General features: G+C 52.2%; 1 protein-coding gene across 1 annotated transcript in view; it reads right to left on the reverse strand.

Annotated features, from left to right (window-relative positions):
* Positions 1-6,352: 6,352 nt before the first annotated feature.
* SUFU (SUFU negative regulator of hedgehog signaling) overlaps positions 6,353-18,553 on the reverse strand; it is a 90,886-nt gene continuing 78,685 nt past the window's right edge. Inside the window, exons 13-14 of the mRNA XM_015559271.1 lie at positions 11,881-11,949; positions 6,353-9,448 (exon numbers count right to left, since the gene is read on the reverse strand). Coding sequence (XP_015414757.1) covers positions 9,359-9,448; positions 11,881-11,949 — 159 coding nt within the window. The 3' untranslated portion in view covers positions 6,353-9,358. The remainder of the gene's footprint in view (positions 9,449-11,880; positions 11,950-18,553) is intronic.

Below are 18,553 nucleotides of genomic sequence, written 5' to 3' on the forward strand. Positions count from 1 at the left end.
GGGCGTTTTGCCCGGAAGTGCTGGTACAGCTGCGGAGGCGCCGGCCCCGCCCCTTTTCCCTGTCTGGAGTTGGAGGCTGTTTCGGAGGACGCTCCTGCTATAGGGCCCCAAGCAGGGGCCCCGCCCCTTTAGGGAGGGGCAAACCAGAGCTCCTCACGTGACTTGTACTAACTTGGGTTCATTAAACATTGGATGGGAGGAGCCTTCCGCGCTTCTTAAAAGGGCGATGGTGACCACCTCTTGGAGGGCTTCTGCCCCCGTCGCTCTTTCTGCCTGAGAGGGAAAGGAGGGTTGCTAGCTCAGCTCTCTGATGCAATGAGCAGGTAATTGCAAAGGTTCACTGTGGAACAATTTTCCTACGTCCTCATCACTTTAACCCCCATTTCTGACACTTAAAACTACTAAGCAAGATTGAATATTAATATTAATAATTTATATGAATAAAGAAACGGAGGCTTGCCCTAACCGGTTTGGCTCAGTGGATAGAGCCTCGGCCTGCGGACTGAAAGGTCCCAGGTTCGAGTGCATGTACCTTGGTTGCCGGCACATCCCCAGTGGGAGAAACCTCCTGGTTTCTCTCTCATGGATGTCTCTAACTCTCTATCCCTCTTCCTTTCTCTCTGTAAAAAAATCACTAAAAATATATTTAAAAAAAGAAACGGAGTCTTAAAGAACTGAAGTAATCTACCATGGGTTGATCAGTCAACAAATATTTAACAGAAGCCTTTATGTGCCAGGCATTTTTCTAGGACCTGGGGATTCCTCAGAGAACATGTACAAAGAAATTTTTTTTTATTAAATATGTAGGATAATTTCTGTGATAGTGAGGGGCTCACACACGGCTCTCCAAAAAAGTGGCATTTGACCTGAAAAATGCATGTTTAGGAGTCAAGCAAGTGAGAACCTGGGGGAAGAGTGCTTTAGTCAGAGGAAAAACAAATGCAAAAGCAATCGATTAGGCATGTTCTCGGGCAGAATGAAAGCTGTGTGGTGAGGGAGAAGACAGGTAGGGGCTAGAACACACAGGGCCTTCCTGTAGGCCATGGTAAGCAGTTTGAACTTGAAGCTGGTTGTGAGAAGCTCTCAGATTTGGGCAATATTTTGGAAGTAGAGCTAATAGGACTAGCTAAGGGTTAGATATGGGATGGAGAGGAATCAACATATAATACGAATGGAGTAGGAATGGGATCAAGATGTGCTTATCGCTGTGCATATGTATTTTTATGTGATATATATGTTTATATGTGTGTATATTACCCACAAAATGTTTAAAATATTATTCCTTGGATTCCTAGGATTTGGGCCTCCACAAGAGGCTGAATGGTGGTGCCATTTACTGAGAAGAGAATGGAAGAGGGGTAGGTAGGTTTGGGTGGGGAGCCTTTTAGTAATTGTCTAAGTTGACTCAGGTCTCCCAGTAGAAATGTTGAGGAAGCGATGGTACATACAGACTCAGGGGCGAGGTTTGTGCTAGAGATTATTATGGATTTCAGAGTCATCAGCTGTTACATTCTAATCTAAATGGTAGAACAAGTTCAAATCCAGTTCAGTATGACCCGTGGGTGCTGATTCTTCCATAAAGCCAGAGGGCCTATCTGATTCCAGAATCTCTCTCTCTTTATTCCTGATGTGAGGGCTAATGTGGGCCCTTCAATGAGAGAGTCTGTGTCTTTAGCACTTGGCATCCCCTCACCATCTGAACAGACGAAAAATGAATGCATGCATGCATGTCTCAATGAACAAAAAGGGAGAAAATGGTTTGCAAGCCCTAGTCCCTAATTCCACATTCCAAAGATGGCGCACAGAATAACAAGGCCTAGCTATCGTCCTGACGCGCCAGGGCTGTAGGCTGGATCCCCAGCTTGTGCAGGAATCAACCAGTGGGTGAATGGATAGGTGGAACACCAAAATCAATGTTTCTCTCTCAAATCAACAAATAAAAATAATTTAAAACAGTAACACAAGGTCTAGCTTGGAGCAGAGGGTCCTTTTGTGGCCTCCTCAATGATGACCTCCATTATTGTTTATTTAGATAATAAATCTAAAGAATTCCTCTCATTTCTCACCTTTCTAGACAAGTCACCTTTGATGACTTGTAAGACATGATACTCTTCTGGTTTTATTTTTTTAACCACAGTCTTCTCTAATTTCCATCTCATAAAAGCTGTTGGTCTTCAGAACCCTGCCCTCCATTTTCTTCTCTTACTAATCTATACCTGCTTCCTGGGGCATCTCATTTATTCCTTGGCTTTATTACTATTTATATACGGATGACTCCCCAGGCAGTATCTCCAGCCCAGATCATCAGCCTCCTAGCTGCAGATCCATGTAGTCAACTATGCCCTCCATTCAGATGTCCCATAGGCACCTTGAATTCAATGTATTGGAAATGAAACCTCATCCTTTTCACATTCCAGCCTGTTCCCCTTCCACTGTGATCCCCATTTCAGCCACTGAGTTACCAAACTAAGGATTAGGGGGACAACCTTGACATCCCCCTCTCATCTCTCTTATCCATTCAGTCAGTCTTCAGGTCCTATAGATCCTACTGTTAAATATCTCTCTGATAATTTACTTGTACACTGGTTACTCACTTAACATCTTTGCTTGGAGGTACAACAAACATCCCAAACTCAACATGTCCAAAAACTATACTAATTTCTGCTCCCCCTAAACCTCTTCCCGCTGCAGTCTTTTGCTTCTCAGCAAACATCTGATAGCCAACCTTTCAGCAAATCTTGACTACTTCTTAATATCTCTATTACTTTATTGTAATCTGTGGCCTGGATTATTTCAGTAGGTCCTAACTAGTTTCTCTGTTTTTGCCCTTACTTCCTGGCATCAATCTCAACAGAGAAGCCAGAGTAATTGTTTAAAAATATGTCAGATTATGTCAATTTTATGCTCAAAATCTTCCAATGGCTTCGCACTTCAACCAGAATAAAAATCAAACTTTTATAATTACCTGCAAGTCCTATACAATCTGGCGGGGGTGGGGTTGGGGGTGGGGAAGAGAGGAGGTGGTTCAAAATGAAAGCTTGATGCCTGAAACCTAGGCCATTGGGACTCTACAGTTCCCAAGAAGAGTTTTGGGGCTTTGCCCTTGTTGTTCTGCCTGCCAGGAGAGCGTTTGAAAGTAAAGCCCCGCTTCTTTTGCTCAGTTCATCCTTACGCGTCCTTCAGGTTTTGACTTAAATGTCATTTATTTCAGGAAGCCTTTCATTGTTTATTTTAAAATATATTTTAATTGATTTCAGAAAGGAAAGGAGAGGGAGAGAAATATCGATGATGAGAATCATCGATTGCCTGCCTGCTGCATACCACACACTGGGGATGTGCCCTGAACCGTGACCTCCCGGTTCATACTAAGCCACACCAGCTGGGTTCAGGAAGACTTTACCAAATAATGAAGTATTTGGATGGGCATTTTATGGATGTCTGTCCTTCTTTTTTAAAATAATATTTTTATTGATTTCAGAGAGGAAGATAGAAACATCAATGATGAGAATCACTGACTGGCTGCCTCCTGCATGCCCCCTACTGGGGATTGAGCCCACAACCCTGGGCATGTGCCCTTGACTGGAATCGAACCTGGGACCCTTTGGTCTGCAGGCCGACACTCTACCCACTAAGCCAAACCAGCTAGGGCCAGGAAGCCTTTTTAAAATCTCCCTAGATGGAGTTGGGCACCTTAGGTGTGTATACCCTAGCATAGCCCTTTAATAAAGGGTTAACACTAATTGAGCACTTACTATATGCCGGGCATCTTGTATGCATTATCTCATATAATACTTGCACAAACGCTATGAAGCAAGTATCCATTTCCAGATGAAAAGACTAAGGCACAAGTTAGTTAGCCTTAGTCACACTGACAATAATTGGTGAGGCTGGGGTAGGACCAAAAGCAGCTTACTCCTTCCTCTTGTATGGCTCTTCCTTGCCATCGTTTCTTGCCTGTTTTCCCTCACTGAATTATAAACTCCTGAAGGCCAGGCAGGCCTGTGTCAGCCTCCCAGCATGTGGGAGAGTGCCTGTTATCGGTTTGGTGAAAGAACAAGTGAGTGAACATATTTTCTAGTTCTTACCCTTTCCACAGTGGGATTGTAGAGGCTTCCCTGTCTGTCTTATAAAGGCTGTGACCCAGAGGGCCCATTCTCCTTCCTTTCAGGGCTCTCCGTACCGAGATGGAAGATGGGCTGGCAGTGGGTGCAATTGGAAGAACAAAGGAGCAGAGGTGTTGCCCTCAGTTTTCTGGCCCCAATAAGGCCACTACTCTCATCACAACTTCCAAGTCTCCCTTGCCCCTCACGTTACTCAGAGAGCTATGCCACACAACCACGGGCAGCCACCAGCATCATCCGGCTCCTTCCTCCATCCTGCCCTTAGCTCTCTCCCAAAGGCTTTCAGGCACTAAGGAAGGAGGGACTGGCCAGTCCCATGCTGCCCATAGAAGGGGCCTGGAGTTGACCGTCCCTCCCAGACCACATCCTGACCTACCCCTGCAGCCTTGGGACACAACTCCTGCCCAGCAAATCACTCCCCTCACCCGACCCTGCCTCCCCACCTGCTTCCCCTCTGCAGCCTGCAGCTGCCTCAGTGCCTGTCAGGCTGGGTTGAGTCACTTCAGCATGAATTCTCCTCATTTGGCCAGTTTGGCAAATCTCTCAGGCTCCCCAGCCCTTGGCCCTGGAGCCTGTGGGCACCCTCGCCCCCCAGCCAGGGTTTCTTATCCCCTCACCCCCAGGAGCCCTTCTCTTTCCAGAGACAACCCCAGCCTAGTCCTGTCTCTGGAAATCACCTAAGCACAGGATCTTGCTATTCTGGACTCTTTGGAGCAAGAACCTCACTGACCCTGGATCCTCTTGGCTAGTCAGAGGAGGAGGATTAGACAAGAACCCCCACCCCTGGTCTCCAAGGAGAAAGGGGAAAAGGTATGGCCTGGGCCCTCTGGGGTTGTCAGCCTGGCTCCAGACCCTCCCAGGTCCCTTGCTCTGACTGCCAGAGGGACCGAGTGCCCCAGACAGGAACTGCTCCAGGGACGAGCCTCAGTTCAGTAGGAGGTCACAGGCCGAAGGAGGAGAGCTGTCCTCCTCCTGGGTAAGGTCCCCATACGGCTAGTTCTCACAGAACCTCCTTCACAGGAGCTGACACCCTTCCCCTGCCCTCTTGTGATGCCCCCAGGACCTATGCCACCGGCCCCAGTAGAACCCCCTGGGTGCTATAGCTGCATCTCATCCCAGGCACCAACAGAAAAAACCCTGCTACCCCCAAGCACAATTAGGCCTCGCAGGAAGGGAAAGACGGCGTGAGGACACAGAGCAGTCCTGCAGGGCCCAGGAACCCTGTCTCGGAGCAGACCGCCTGCCTGTCTGTAAGTTCCCGGGCCCTTGCTGTCTCTCCCCTGGGCACTGAACTGTTTTCCACACCATGCCCTGGAGACAGGAGCTGGGCAATCCAGGGGAGGAAGAGCCACCCACCTCCTCACCCTGACCAGGCCCCGAGAGAGAGGTTGCTAGGAAGGGTGGGCGGGCCTCTGTGTCACCCGGTGGGTGTGCTGGTTCTGAGGCTGCTCCATCCTGCCCCAGGCTCTGCATTAGGAGGTGGGATTTCGCAGTGTAGTGAGGGGAGTGGCTGTCTCTTGGCCCAGCTGGAGGTGGGAGCGAGGACTCCAAACTGGAGGTGAGGAAAACTGAGGTGGAAGAGTTTTGGTGAGAGGAAGATAGAAGAGGAATGAAGAGCCTTTACCCACCCATTCATCTCACCAGACTGTTTCATGCCCCTACCCTCTTGACCTGAGAGGCATTCAAAACCAGTAAAAGAGAGACTGTCCCTGCAGAGTCATTTCTGCGTGACTGAAGAGTCACCAGCTGCATGATCCTGTTCCTTGCCACCCCTGCCCCCACGCACACTCTCTTAGCAGCAGTTTTCAGGACCTTTACCCACCCAGCTTCTTCTTTTCTTTTTAATGTTGAGAGTACGTTTATTAAAGCTGGGGACAGTGAAACAGGAAGGACTTAAGACAGAAGAAGCAACAGGACAGACCTAGGCGGGGCTGCTTTGGCTCACTGAGAAGTCAGAGAAAAGGCGGCCTGGGAGGCAAGTTCAGGGGTCAGCCCAGGACCAGCTGCCACTGCCCACTGCACCCCTGGCTGCAAGTCTTGTGGGGTCCCTTAGAATTTAGGCGATTTGTGCCTAAGAGGGAAGAAGGGGGGTGGGGAGGGTGGGGCGCGGGAAAGGTGCGCAAGTGATCCCAGCTTCTAAAAGGCCAAGTCCAATCCACGCCCTCTGCCAGGGCCCTGGGCTCCCCGCTCCCCTATTGCAGGCAGCCAGAAAGGAGCACAAGACCCAGCACTTCTGTAAATATGTTTAATGCACTTAGATTACACAGAGGAAGAGGGGCAAGAAAGAAATGACATCTAAGTGAGGCAGCCAACGTTCTTACAAAAGTTCCTGGCCGGCTGCAGCCCGTAGGAACTGAGTCGCCAATGACATTAGAAACTAATGAAAATGTTTACAAAAGCCTGCTCGTCGCAGCATTCAGGTCCTTGTACAAAAGGAGGGCTCTCTCTACAGGGCTCCTCACTTATTACAAGGACCCAGGGCCCTCACCTGGCACGGAGGTCCCGGAAGCCAGAGAGGAAACACAACTGAATAAAAAAATAGTCAAGGGATTTCTTTACTGGTCTGCCCCATAGGGGCACCAACTTTTAGATTTTTTCCCTGCTCCTCAACTCAATGTCAAAACCCAGTCCCAAGACCCTGTGTTTATTTTTAAAACGTTCTAGCCCTTTTAGACTCCCCAAGGCTTCCCAGTCCCAGCCTGGCCTATGGAACAGGAAGAGAAGGACAGGAAAGTGGCAGCTCCCTGGCCACATCTGAGACCTTGCATGAGCCTCTCCACCGCTCCGAGTGGCAGCTGGGTCTGTGGTACTCTTGCAGCCCATACTGGACCTGAGGAGCCACAGAAGTCTGCCTTGTGTGGCAGGCAAACAGCACGGGGGTGCCCCTTCCTAGCACCAGGGACTGGGAGGGTTGGGACCAGGCAAACCTCAGGGAAGCTTGTGGAAGAGGCAGATGGAGGGATGCTTCTTACCTCCCCCTCACTATGAGGTCAGGGCTCTGAAGGGGCTGCAGGGAGGGAATGAAGGGACACATTTAGTGAGCAACCACCACGGTTCAGGTGCTGTGCTAAGCACAGTACGTGGTCAGCCTTGCCTGTCTCACCAGCCAGCTCAATAGAGAACCCCTGGGAAGGCACTGCCACACAAGGGGAAGGAGGTGTGGTCAGAGACAGCGGGTGCCCTGCCACTGCCCTGTAGGAAAAGGAAATGGAGGCCTGGCCCCAGCATGACCTTGGAGGTTCCCAACATGGGCAGGCAGGGGCCATAGGCGTCATGGGCTCATCGTCTCGGAGCTCGCCTACTGCCTCCCATACTGATGACAAAGCTTATAAAATAGTCCCCTCCCCATCGCCAAACCAGGCAGGTGGAGGCAGGACTCCATAAAGAGAACTGGTGGAGAGCAGGTCCGGTGGCAAGGAAAGGAGGAAAGGTGATGGCACCTCTTTGGCCACGAGACATCGGAAGACAAGAGCTTCGAAGGCAGGGATGCTGTGGCAGATGGAGGCCAGGAAACGTCCTTTTGAAAAGTTCTGAGAAGGCACAGCTGCTCCCAACGTCAGGTCCAGAGGGTTGCACCTTGGCTGCTGGGAGCCTGGAGTCCATCTCTCCCATACTCCAGGCTGATCTGCCTTGAAGCTCTGAATTTGATGGAATTAACCAGGTAGCCCTAAAGGTGTGTGCAGAGAAGGGGCCAGGCTCCTTGGAAGTCCAACTGCTACTCCCTGGAGAGACGGTCACTGCCTTCGTGGCTCCTGGAGGCAGCTTTGTCGGGATCTCTCATCAGAGGGATCCTGTACCCGTGGGCCTCCTGTGGCCTCCTGGTGTGTATGGTGGTGTAGGCCGGGCAGAGCATAGTCCTATGTGATCCCTGACAGACAAAATGGCTTTGCTTTGGACAGGCCTGAAGGGTGATCTTGAAATAGTAGTCCCTAGAGTTGGGGGTAAAAGGGCATGAATGGGGCTTATTGATTTCAGGACAGAAGTGGAAGATCATCCAAGAGGGACCCCAAAACCACAGGCCAGAAATAGGCTGGCTTCTGGGAGGAAGACCATGAGAACTTCAGTATTGGGGCAAGGGATTAAGGACCCAGAGAGGCCCAGAAGCAGGACAGGAATGGGGAATGAAAGATGAGAAATGAATGGATGCAGGGAGGATAGAAGAGAGGTAGAATGCAGTGTTTGCAAAATCAAAGCGAAAGCCGTTGAGAGGGTTACTTTTTCCATTTTTAATTAGCCAGAGTCCTGCAGCCTGGAGGCTGGGAGGCCCAGGGGATGAGGAAATGGGACAGGAGTGGTCAAAGAGCTGGAGACCCAGGCCCTGAGTGGCAGGTGGGGATGATCTGTGAGGTGCTGGGCCTCACCCTGGGAAGCCTGGGAGACAAGGCTGAGGCTACCAAGTCTCTGAGACCCTGACGGTCCTTTAACTTTGTGGGGTCCAGTCCACTGGGAAGCAGCAGTACCCCTTCTTGGCCCAGCTTAACTGGACTCAAGGCTTCATGGGGGAATCTTAGCTCTCCCCTGCCACAGGCTCCACCTGGCTCCACCAGGCCCACTGGGAAGAAAAGCCTCTCTGAAGCTGGCTGCTCTGGGCCCTGGGCAGGCAGGTGTACACCATACCTTCTCTGGTGGCGGCTCAGAGGGAGTTAGCCCCAAGCCCTTGTCTGAGAGAATGCAAAAGTTCATCTGGCATTAAAGTTCTGTTTAAAAAACATTATATACACAGCTTCTGGACATCTCTGAAGAGCAATAAAATACCATCGGTTTCTACAAAATAAAATAGAGGAAGAAAACCAAACACAATCAGAAGAATTGTTCGGTGGCAGGAGGAGCTTGACTACCAAAGGCTCCCAGATTGAGCTGGGCAGTGAACCCCGAGGGCCACTCCACCTCCTTCCTGCTGGGTGCTCGGCAGCGGGTAGGTGAGAGGAGGCCTGAGACCGAGGAGCACATTAAAGGTCCAGAGTCACTTCTCAAACCAGAACTCGAGGCGGCAGCAGGAAAGGAAGGTTTGCATTTGCCCACTCAGTGCCCAGTGGGATCAGGGCCTGGTCGTGTGGGCTTGGCACTGCAGGCGAGGCGAGGTCAGCGGCCCAGGCCCAGCATCCCGCCGGGCTGCACGTGCTCGGTCATCCTCACACTTGTCCTTTTACTGGTGGGACTCTCCCTCACACTGTTGTTACACCGGAGTCACCGGGAGCAGCTGGGCTCTCCTCTGGCCCCTGCAGGCCCAGCCCAGGCTAGTGCAGGGGGCTATCGAACACCACATCAGGCAGGATGGAGACTTTCAGCTTCTTTTCAGGCCAGCTGTACTCTTTGGGGAGTTTGAACTGTGGAGGGAGCAAGCACAGAGCCAGAGTGCACACATTAGCAGAATCCACGGCCTCCCCCCCAGGTTGCCTAGAGTGGCTGGGACTCTCACCCAGGCCTGTCCCTGGTGCTGGGACAAGACAGGCCACTGGTTGCCTGGTTTCAATCTCAAATGCTAGACCCAGGTGGGTGGCTGAAGTCAAGCTGCTGGAGTTCGTGACCCCTTCCTCCTCTACCCTGGCTGGGCCAATAATTAACCCCAGGTTGGAGGAGGCATGTTTTCTAACTCTTTCTTGACTGTGCTGACCTCCCTCCAGATCACTTCCTTGGTTCTGCCTCTGGCCACAAGCATGTAAGGAATCTATTCCCTGAGGCCCTGGGGCTGGAGAATGGGGGGCAGGGGGAGGGTACAGATGCTACAGGGAAATGGCTTGAGGTCTAAAACTGCAAACCTGTCCCTGCCGTGGCTTCCCGTTTCAAGGCTGGTGCAGGACACTGAAAGCTGCCCTCTGTAGCTTTTGCCAAAGGGACCCAGGGAAGGAGGCCCTGACTTGGCCTCAGAGGGAGCAGAGGCGCAGAATGGCCGGAGGTGGTTTCTTGGGTCTGGTCATCCTCAAGAAGAGCAAACCCTCCACCCTGCGCCCCTTGCTCATCCTCATCTGCTTCCCAAGGTTACCAGCCTGGGAGTGGTCCCAGTGGTGGCCAAGGGGAGTCCAAGGCCTTCCTGTCCCACCCGGGAATCACTGATTTGCTTACAGTTTTGTTTCTAGAGCTTCTGGTGGGGGTAGAGGAAAGAGACGGATACATCTTATTCCCTCTATATTCTAGGCCCCTGAATGTGATCTGGCACACAGCTAGTGCTCAACAGACGTGCACTGACTGGGGAATAGGGTCCGCCGTTCATGACGCTCACTGTCCTGGGCTAGGTGCACGGTCAGGCCAGGCTGGACAGGAGGAAGAGCAGGCCCTCAGCCTTCCAGCTGGGGCTGGAAGCGAACAGGCCTGATATTTCCTGGCTTGCTCCCTGTACCTCCCTCTGATGGGGGACTGTCCAAGCCAGGACTAAATGGAGAGTGGGACAAGGGATGGGGACAGCCTCCGGACAGGAAAGAAAGAAAAAAAAGTCATTTTTAGTGACCTACTTTCCTAAGCTTCCCTGGCTCCTGTCCCTCCTGCCTGGACTGCCCCCCTCCCACCCCCTCAACATCCAAGCTCGGAGCAGCAGCTGGCACAGCGCCACCCAGTGCTACATGGCCTCTCCGGAAGCGCTTCTGGGCAGCTGGCTCTGTCTGTCTGAATGGGAGCTGGGCCTTAGGGGCCAGTGGCTTGTGGGGCTGATTGGCTGGCACAGACTGGGTGCTTGGTGACTCTGAATGTATAAATGAGTTAATTTATCAAGCTGTATCCCAGAGGAGAGAGAAGACACTGTCCTATTAGGGGTGACCTCAGGCTCAGAAGTTCCTGTCCACCTGGAGCCCGGACAGGACAGGCCCGCCCTGTGCACTCTTCCTGCACCCGTGATGTTGGCGCCGCCTGTCCTATGTAGCCCAGGAGCCTGGCAGCTGGGAGCTCCTGGCTGAGAGCTAGCTCCTGCCTGGCCTCTCTTGGGCTTGAAAGCTTGGACCCTGGGAAGTGAAGGAGTTCTCCCCCAAACACACTTCCCGGCAGAAAGGGCCAGGGGAGGGCCTGTCTCGGCCACAGGCAGGGAGGGCCCAGAAGAACTCTGCGGAGGCCGGGGCCAGCTTGCTAATGTTCTACTAACCTATCGGGCACCAAGGCCAGGAAGGCTGATCCCACTGGGGTGCTGCTGAGGAGGAGGCCAGGGGAGGCGAAGGGACTTTCCAGGATGAGGTAAGTCCCTGCAAATGAGGATGCCAGGAACAAGGAAGAAAAACAAAGGGCATTATGGGCTCCAGTCCTGTGCCCCCGAGGAGTAGCCAAGGAAAGCACAAGTGCCCACCTGGCCTGCCAGCTCCTCAGGCTCTAGGCTAGGTTTAAAAGAGGCAGACCAAGAGGGGAGAGCCTCTGGCTGGGGGAGGGAGGCGGGAGAGTGGCTCCTGGGTGGCCTGAGGCGAGAGCAGGAGTCCCTTGCTGCCCACCAGAACTCCCCGTGGAATGTTCTCTGGCAGAGGCATGAGCTTTCTGTTCAGAAGCTGCCAGGAAACAGCAGGGCTGGGGAGCTCTCGCACTAGCCTGAAGGCCCTGGCTGCCCTTCAGTGAGGATCTCAGGAGCAGGCGATTCAGTTTGCTGGGTGTCCCTACGAGGGCTGGGGTGGTGGGAAGACAGAGAGGAATAAAGCTGTTTAACATCTCGAGTCTCTCTTCCAGCCTATCCGGACACCTGAGAGAGAGTGAGGAGGAGGGAGGGATGGAGGGAGAGAGAAAGAGAGAGACAGACGTGCATGCCCGCTCCTGGAGACCTAAGCCCTCTGTCAGAATCAAACAGGCTTACTTCCTCTGGAGAAGTCAAATCTTCTAAGTCCTCCAACATTTTCTCTACAAACTCTTCCGTCAATAGAATCTGGAAAGAAAACACAAGACTTTTATGTTTTCAATAGATGGTCTTTTTGCCAAATGTCAAGCTATGGACCTTCTCCTGGCCATGGAGATCTGTTCTAGGGACAGAGGGAAGTGCTTGAGGCCTATTCTGACTGCCTCCCCCCCAACCCCGCACACCTGCCTGCAGTATCAGAGGAACTAGGGTAAAGAAGGAAGGGCGTCAGAGGACAACTGGGAAGAAGGCGGGCGCATCTGGAGGGGCAGCGGTGCTGGTCCCAGAAGGGCTATGGAAATGGGTGGGAAAATGCCGGTTTGGGCAGCTGGGGCCTCCTGCAGGTCTCAGGGCGGCAGAGGGGGGACAAAGCCGAGAGGCAGAGAAGAGCGACTGCCAACATCCCTGCCCAAGCAGGTCACATGTTCCCCTCGCCCTCACTTGGTAGGACAAAAGGAATCTGTTTGGGGTTGGAATACAAGCCGGTTTGGAATCTGGAAATGCCCCGGAAGGTACATCCAAGAATGTGCTGGAGAATTTGGAGGCTGTGCACCAATCCCTTGTTTTACAAATGGGCAAAGGGACTCTCAACTCCCACTTCCACCTGTGGCATCCACATTCTCTCAGGCCGGAAGCTCCCAAACTCCCGTCCTGCAGCCCATTGAGCCCAAGTTCTTCAAAACTTCCTTTGAGGAACCTCTTTTCCAGTTCGCCTCCCAGCTGCCCCACTTTGCTGCTCCCGTCTGCTGCCTTGTCACGTTATACGCTGATGTCTAGGACGGCCTGGCCCCACTATTCAGCTGGCACAACCACCACCCTCACCCTCTGAAGAAGTGTCACACCCATGGGGATGTCCAAGGACACTCGGCCTTCCTCAGGCGCTGGGCCGTTTTCCCAGCTCACCCCAGGCCTGCAGCACCAGGCCCAGCCTGAGGATCCTTCCTCTTCCCAGGCCGCTTCTCCACCCCTCTCCTCCCTGTGCTGGTGCGTGGGGCCTCCTGCACCGGACACTTCCACACACCAGGCTGTGGCCCTCCCTGCTGCCACTTTGAATGACCTGGTGTGGCCAGAGGAAGAAAAACAATGGGCAAAGACCAAGGTGAAGGGCTCCTCTGAGGGAAAACCCTCTATGAGAAGGATGGGGATCAAGAAGCTGAGAAAATACCCATCAGGTTTCCCCTGGGAATTGTACACTCTGATAAGAGCAGAAATCCCAACACTGAGAATAGAGCCAGCTTGGGATATGAAGTGAAACGGCAGAAAAAGCAGCAGGGTCACTAGGACCTTACAGGACAGAGGACTCCGGAGGGAGGAGGTTGGTGGGGTAGAGAAAGGAGCAAGGAATGAGCGAAAACGACCCCGGGTGAATACACCAGCCACCACCCCAGGCATCCTGCTCAATGCTCACAGTCTAATCCCCTTGTCTCCTTACAGATGAGGAACCTGAGGCACAGAGAGGTTATGTAATCTGCCCAACACCACACAGCTTGTGAGTGGCTGAGACAAGACCATATCGCAGTCATTCCTGGACTTTGAAGTGAGTTAGTGCCTGAAGTACTGCTTCATTTCAAATCCTGAACTCTTACCCACATGATGTTTATGCATTTGCTCATTCTTCCACTCATCTGCCCAACAATCTACATGATTCCACAGCATTCCCTGGGCGCCTCTGCTAGGCCCAGCCCTGGGTGGAGCCCCAGGGACATAGGAATGAAGACAGTTCATTCCCCACCTGGACATCCCCCACCCTTGTCGACAGGGAGCCAAAGGACGCCTCCATTTCAGGCCGTAAGCCCACAGTCAGGAACAAAACAGCTCCGACCACTGGCCCAGGTCTCCTCACTAAAGTTTCTGTTTGAGGGGCTCGGGTCTCAAGTGAGGACAGAGACAAGGTTCAGACAGGCAAAGGGAAACGCCCAGCCGAGGGCTGAGGTGCCCCTCCCGCCCGCCCCGTTCTTCCTCCCAGTTCCGCACAGTGGGACTGGCTGACTTCCTCTCACGGGGCTACAGTGACCAGTTCCCAATCCCACGGATCCTCCCACAGGGGTTTTGCTCCTTGCTCCTCCTCCTATTATCCCAGGGCCCCTCCTCCCCCCCTCCCCCGCCAAGTCCAGGGTACTCTACCAGTTATCACCAGTCTGCCTGAGTAGTACAAAAGTCACATTCATATTTTTGGCATTTCCGGGACTTGTTGCCATCTCTTCAAATGCTAGTACAAACATAAGCATACCTAAAACCCAGTTATATTACAATGGCTCCAGTCTGGGGCAGGCTGGGCTGATTTCTAGCCCACAAATAACTTGGAGGGAGAGACTTTTCTGCCAGAGGTAAGTAGGTCTGGGGCTGAGAGGAGGTGGGGGAGGGCTCACAGGGACTGTGGCCACCCAGTGCGACTCCAAAGAGCTGTTTTACAATAATGAAAAAGATGACGCCACCAACGCCAAGTTCAGCCCTAAGCCGGTTCCTCTGACAAAGGCCTGGACTTAGTGGTGGGGAGGGTGGGTTATGGCGGCTTTTAGTAGAACGACTACCGAGGGTGTAGGGTACCATCTGTCTGTGGGCTCATTCCGTACTCTGCTGGGAGAGGGGGTGGCAGGACCAAAAAAGGGGACCAACCCTAATTGCTGGCTAATTTTCACTTTTGATGATTTGCTGGTTCCTGCTGGAAACTTCAAATTATTTTAAAGAAACTAAACGAGGTAAAATTATACATGAGATCTGCATGATATTAAGGGTGACATTCCCTGCAAAGGAACACGACAGACTGTCATAGCTCCAGGCACCTAATTTAATTTCCTTTGGGAGTTAAACCTTAGACGCTTGAATTCAACAAAGACCCCGTTCTTTGTATATTTCAGACCTGGAGCTGAGAATGTTAACAGATCTTATCAACAGGACACTGGAGATAGACAGCTATGATGGAGCACTCTCACTGGTAACAGACTCCCTGTTGTGATACAACTGTGGGAAAAGCCTGTGCAATTCTGGGGCTTGGGCTTCTTGAAGCTCATTGGGTCCCCATGGAGTTGCCTGGCTCTGCCACAAATAATAACAGGAACGGTGATGACAATGACAGTGGCAATGACAACACCACCAATAGCAGGAGCAGCGCCTCCTCTGTGTGCCAGGCACTGGGCTTAGTGCTTAACCTGTATTGTTTCATTGAATCTTTATGGCAGTCCTGCAAAGGAGGAAACTATCATCTCCATTTTGTAGACAAGCAGGTCAAGAGTCTCCTGGACTTTAAAGGAACAGTGGCCTGCTCTGGCCAGTGCTGCCCAGTGGTTACAGCATCAGCCAGCATACCAAAGAGCGGCAGGCTCAATACCCAGTCAAGGGCATGTACTTGGGTTGCAAATTTGATCCTGGCCTGGTCGGGACACATGCGGGAAGCAACCAATCGATGTGTCTCTCTCACATTGATATCCCCCCCCCCCCTTTCCCTTCTACTCTCTCTGTTAAAAAAAAACACAAACCCATGGGTGAGGATTAACATAAAAGAAGAGCAATCTGGCCCTAGCCGGTAGATCAGGTGGTTAGAGCATCGTCCTGATACGCCAAGGTTGTGAGTTTGGTACAAGAAGCAACCAATGAATGCATAAATAAATGGGATAACAGATTGATGTCTCTCTCTCACTTCCTCTCTCTCTAAAATCAATTAAAAAAAAGGGGGGGACGACGACACAGTAATCTGACCTTTTGGTAGTAGAGGCTCTTCTTCTATCTGGGGAAGGTAGCCCGATTCTAGAAACCTTATATAATCAATGCCAACACTGCTCTCTCCTCTGATTGGGGAGATGAAGATGACTTTGACTAATGGCCTGAAAAATCAACAATCCCAACCCCAACTAGCCACGTAACACCTGGCTAGATGCTCAGCTTAAAAAGGGCTGGTACCCTGAGGGGCATAGACATACCTGCTCAAAAACCAGGTTGGACATGTCCAGCTAGGGTGGCTCGGTGGTTGAGTGTCGACCTATGAACCAAGAGGTCACTGGTTCAATTTCTGGTCAGGGCACATGCCTGGGTTGAGGGCTTGATCCCTGGTGGGGGGGCCTGCAGGATGCAACCAATCCATGATCCTATCTCTCTATACCTCTCCCTCTTTGTAAAAATCAATAAAAACATTTTAAAAAACCAACAGCCTAGGATGCCCAATTGGAAAGGAAGGCAAACTCATGCCCAAAGATGGTTTCCAAGTGGGACAGCAGGGAAAGTGTCCAGGCCAGCTGGAGAATGCATACGTAAGGCAACGGTTACTCTGGTCCAGAAAACAGCAGTACAAATAATGATGATGAGGATGAGGATGAAATTGTAATAGCACTCACTGATGTCTGCACTCATGAAATGCTGGGCATAAAATGTTTGTATTTGTGCACAAACAGCCCTTGGAGGGAAGAGACACTCTACTGAGAGGGGAAAGCCCCCCAACCAACCTCCCTTGGGAAGTTTTTGAAAATATGAAGACTAGGCCCCATCTAGACCTCCGGAATCAGAATATTCTGGGCAAGGCCAAGGCATGTGCGTTTTATTATTTTTTTTAAAATATATTTTATTAATTTTTTACAGAGGAAGGGAGAGGGATAGAGAGTTAGAAACATGGATTAGCTGCCTCCTACACACCTCCTCCTGGAGATGTACTTGCAACCAAGGTACATGCCCTTGACCGGAATTGAACCTGGCACCTTTCAGTCCGCAGGCCGACGCTCTATCCACTGAGCCAAACCGGTTAGGGCGGCATGTGGGTTTTAAAAGGTGCTCCAGGAAATCATGGCGGGGGAGTGCCAGAAATACTAAGTTCACAGGGGGACAGAGTTTGGGCACAGGCTTAACCAATAGGGTGAGTTGGTGGCTGCAGCTCCTTGCCCTCATCACACCCCACCTTTGGGAGGGGGCTTGGAATCTAGGCCAACAACTTAGTCTAAGTTACTCACACCAGGTACCTTGGGACAGCCTGGCTGGTCGGTGATGAGGGAGGATTGTGAACAGCTGCCCAATTTCCCAGGCCCCAGCAAGTTCCAAAAGAAGCTCAAAAAGTGATTGTTTGTCAGTGCCTGCCCTGGGCAGGTCTGGCTATGCTACAGGCAGAAGCCCAGATGCTGCAGATCGGATTCAAATGTCTGTGGTCAATGATATTTCTGAGTCTGCAAATCGTGCTGACAATGCCCACTCCTTCCCCTGGCATGACAATCCACACTCTGTCCGGGGCCTTGTTTGCATTTCGTAGACACGTTGTTCTTGCTTTCCAACAAGTTTGGATTTCTTCTTCTCTCTCTTCCTTCTCTGAGGGAAGGAAACGTGTTGTTTACAGGGTAGGGCCTGCCAAGGAGCTGCTCTGGCACCCATGATGGCGGTGGAGGAGGCAGGGATGAGGAAGGGGTCCAGTCTGTGTCCCCCTCACTCCAACATACAGACACAGGCCAGAAACCAGCCTAGAGACTCCAGGCTCTGGGGCAGCGTGTGTGGCAGGTGGGGTTGCAGTGGTGGCAGGGGCAGGCCGCACTCATTTCCTATTCTCAGTGGGTGGCGAGAAGCTGGCTCTGGTGGAGAGGAGGAGGCTCAGACTCCTCCTGCTCTGGCTGTTGGTTGGCTGGTGAGGGCACCGTGGGCCATCACGTCACCTCCTGAAAGGGAGGGTGGTATACTTCCCCAGCACAGTGCCAGGATCTAAACCCTAATGGATGTACCCTGGACAATGAGGTCACCATGACAGCCCAAGCAAAGGCTTCCGGGGAGAACAGCTGTGGCCAGGCTCACCAGTGGAAGGAGAAACCGTAGAGCCACTGAAGAGCTGCCCAGGGCCTGGGCCAGGGATTACCATGTGTCTTTCACACACATCCAAGTGGGTGGGTAGGGAGGGGAGAGGGCAGGGCTTTTCCTGAGGACAGTGATGAGTCAGAGGAGGAGAGCCCAGCAGTGAGACCCTAAACCTGGCCTGCAGGGTGGAGCCACTCAGAACAGCTGCAGCGTGTCTTCTCCCAAGCCTGGGACCTCCCATCAGGGCTGGGAGAGAATGGCTGGGAATGGGAGCACCACCTGGGTGAGCTGTCAGACACCACACAGCTGAGAAAGCATTGCAGGGCTTAAAAAAATATTCTCATATTTGGTGATGTGACCCCTACCTAACCTCTGGGGCCGACTTCCTCCCCTTCAGATCAGTCCTGGCTGGGGACGGATGAATGACTTAGCTCTGGGCTGGGCTCCCACTCACAGCACTAACAGCATGGTGATGATAGACTCAAGGGAGAGGGCTTGTTCAAGCCACCGAGACCAAGAATGTTGGGGGAAGGCAGGCAGGAGAGAATGCTGGCAGGCCTCCCCCGGGGTCTAAAGACCTGCCTGCACAGCTCCAGAGTTAGCTGACAGGCTCTACCATCTCGAGGAGGGTGAAAACAGCAGATGGTAGGGCAGAGGGAGTCAAGGTGTCCACCTCTGGAAATTGAGGAGCCCAGGAACTGGAGCAGGATTCTGCCCATCCAGCTCCTCCAGGAAGCAGGGCGTGTCCACTGTGCTCACCCTGGGGTCGCCGATGACCCTGCCTTTCTGTGTTGCTGGGGCCTGACTTTCCTGGGGCTGGAGAGACAGGGAGAAAAGCAGCATGGAGAACAGGTGCAGGCCCAGATTCCCTCACTTT

Source organism: Myotis davidii, unplaced genomic scaffold, assembly GCF_000327345.1.
Source record: "Myotis davidii unplaced genomic scaffold, ASM32734v1 scaffold332, whole genome shotgun sequence".
NCBI lineage: Eukaryota > Metazoa > Chordata > Mammalia > Chiroptera > Vespertilionidae > Myotis > Myotis davidii.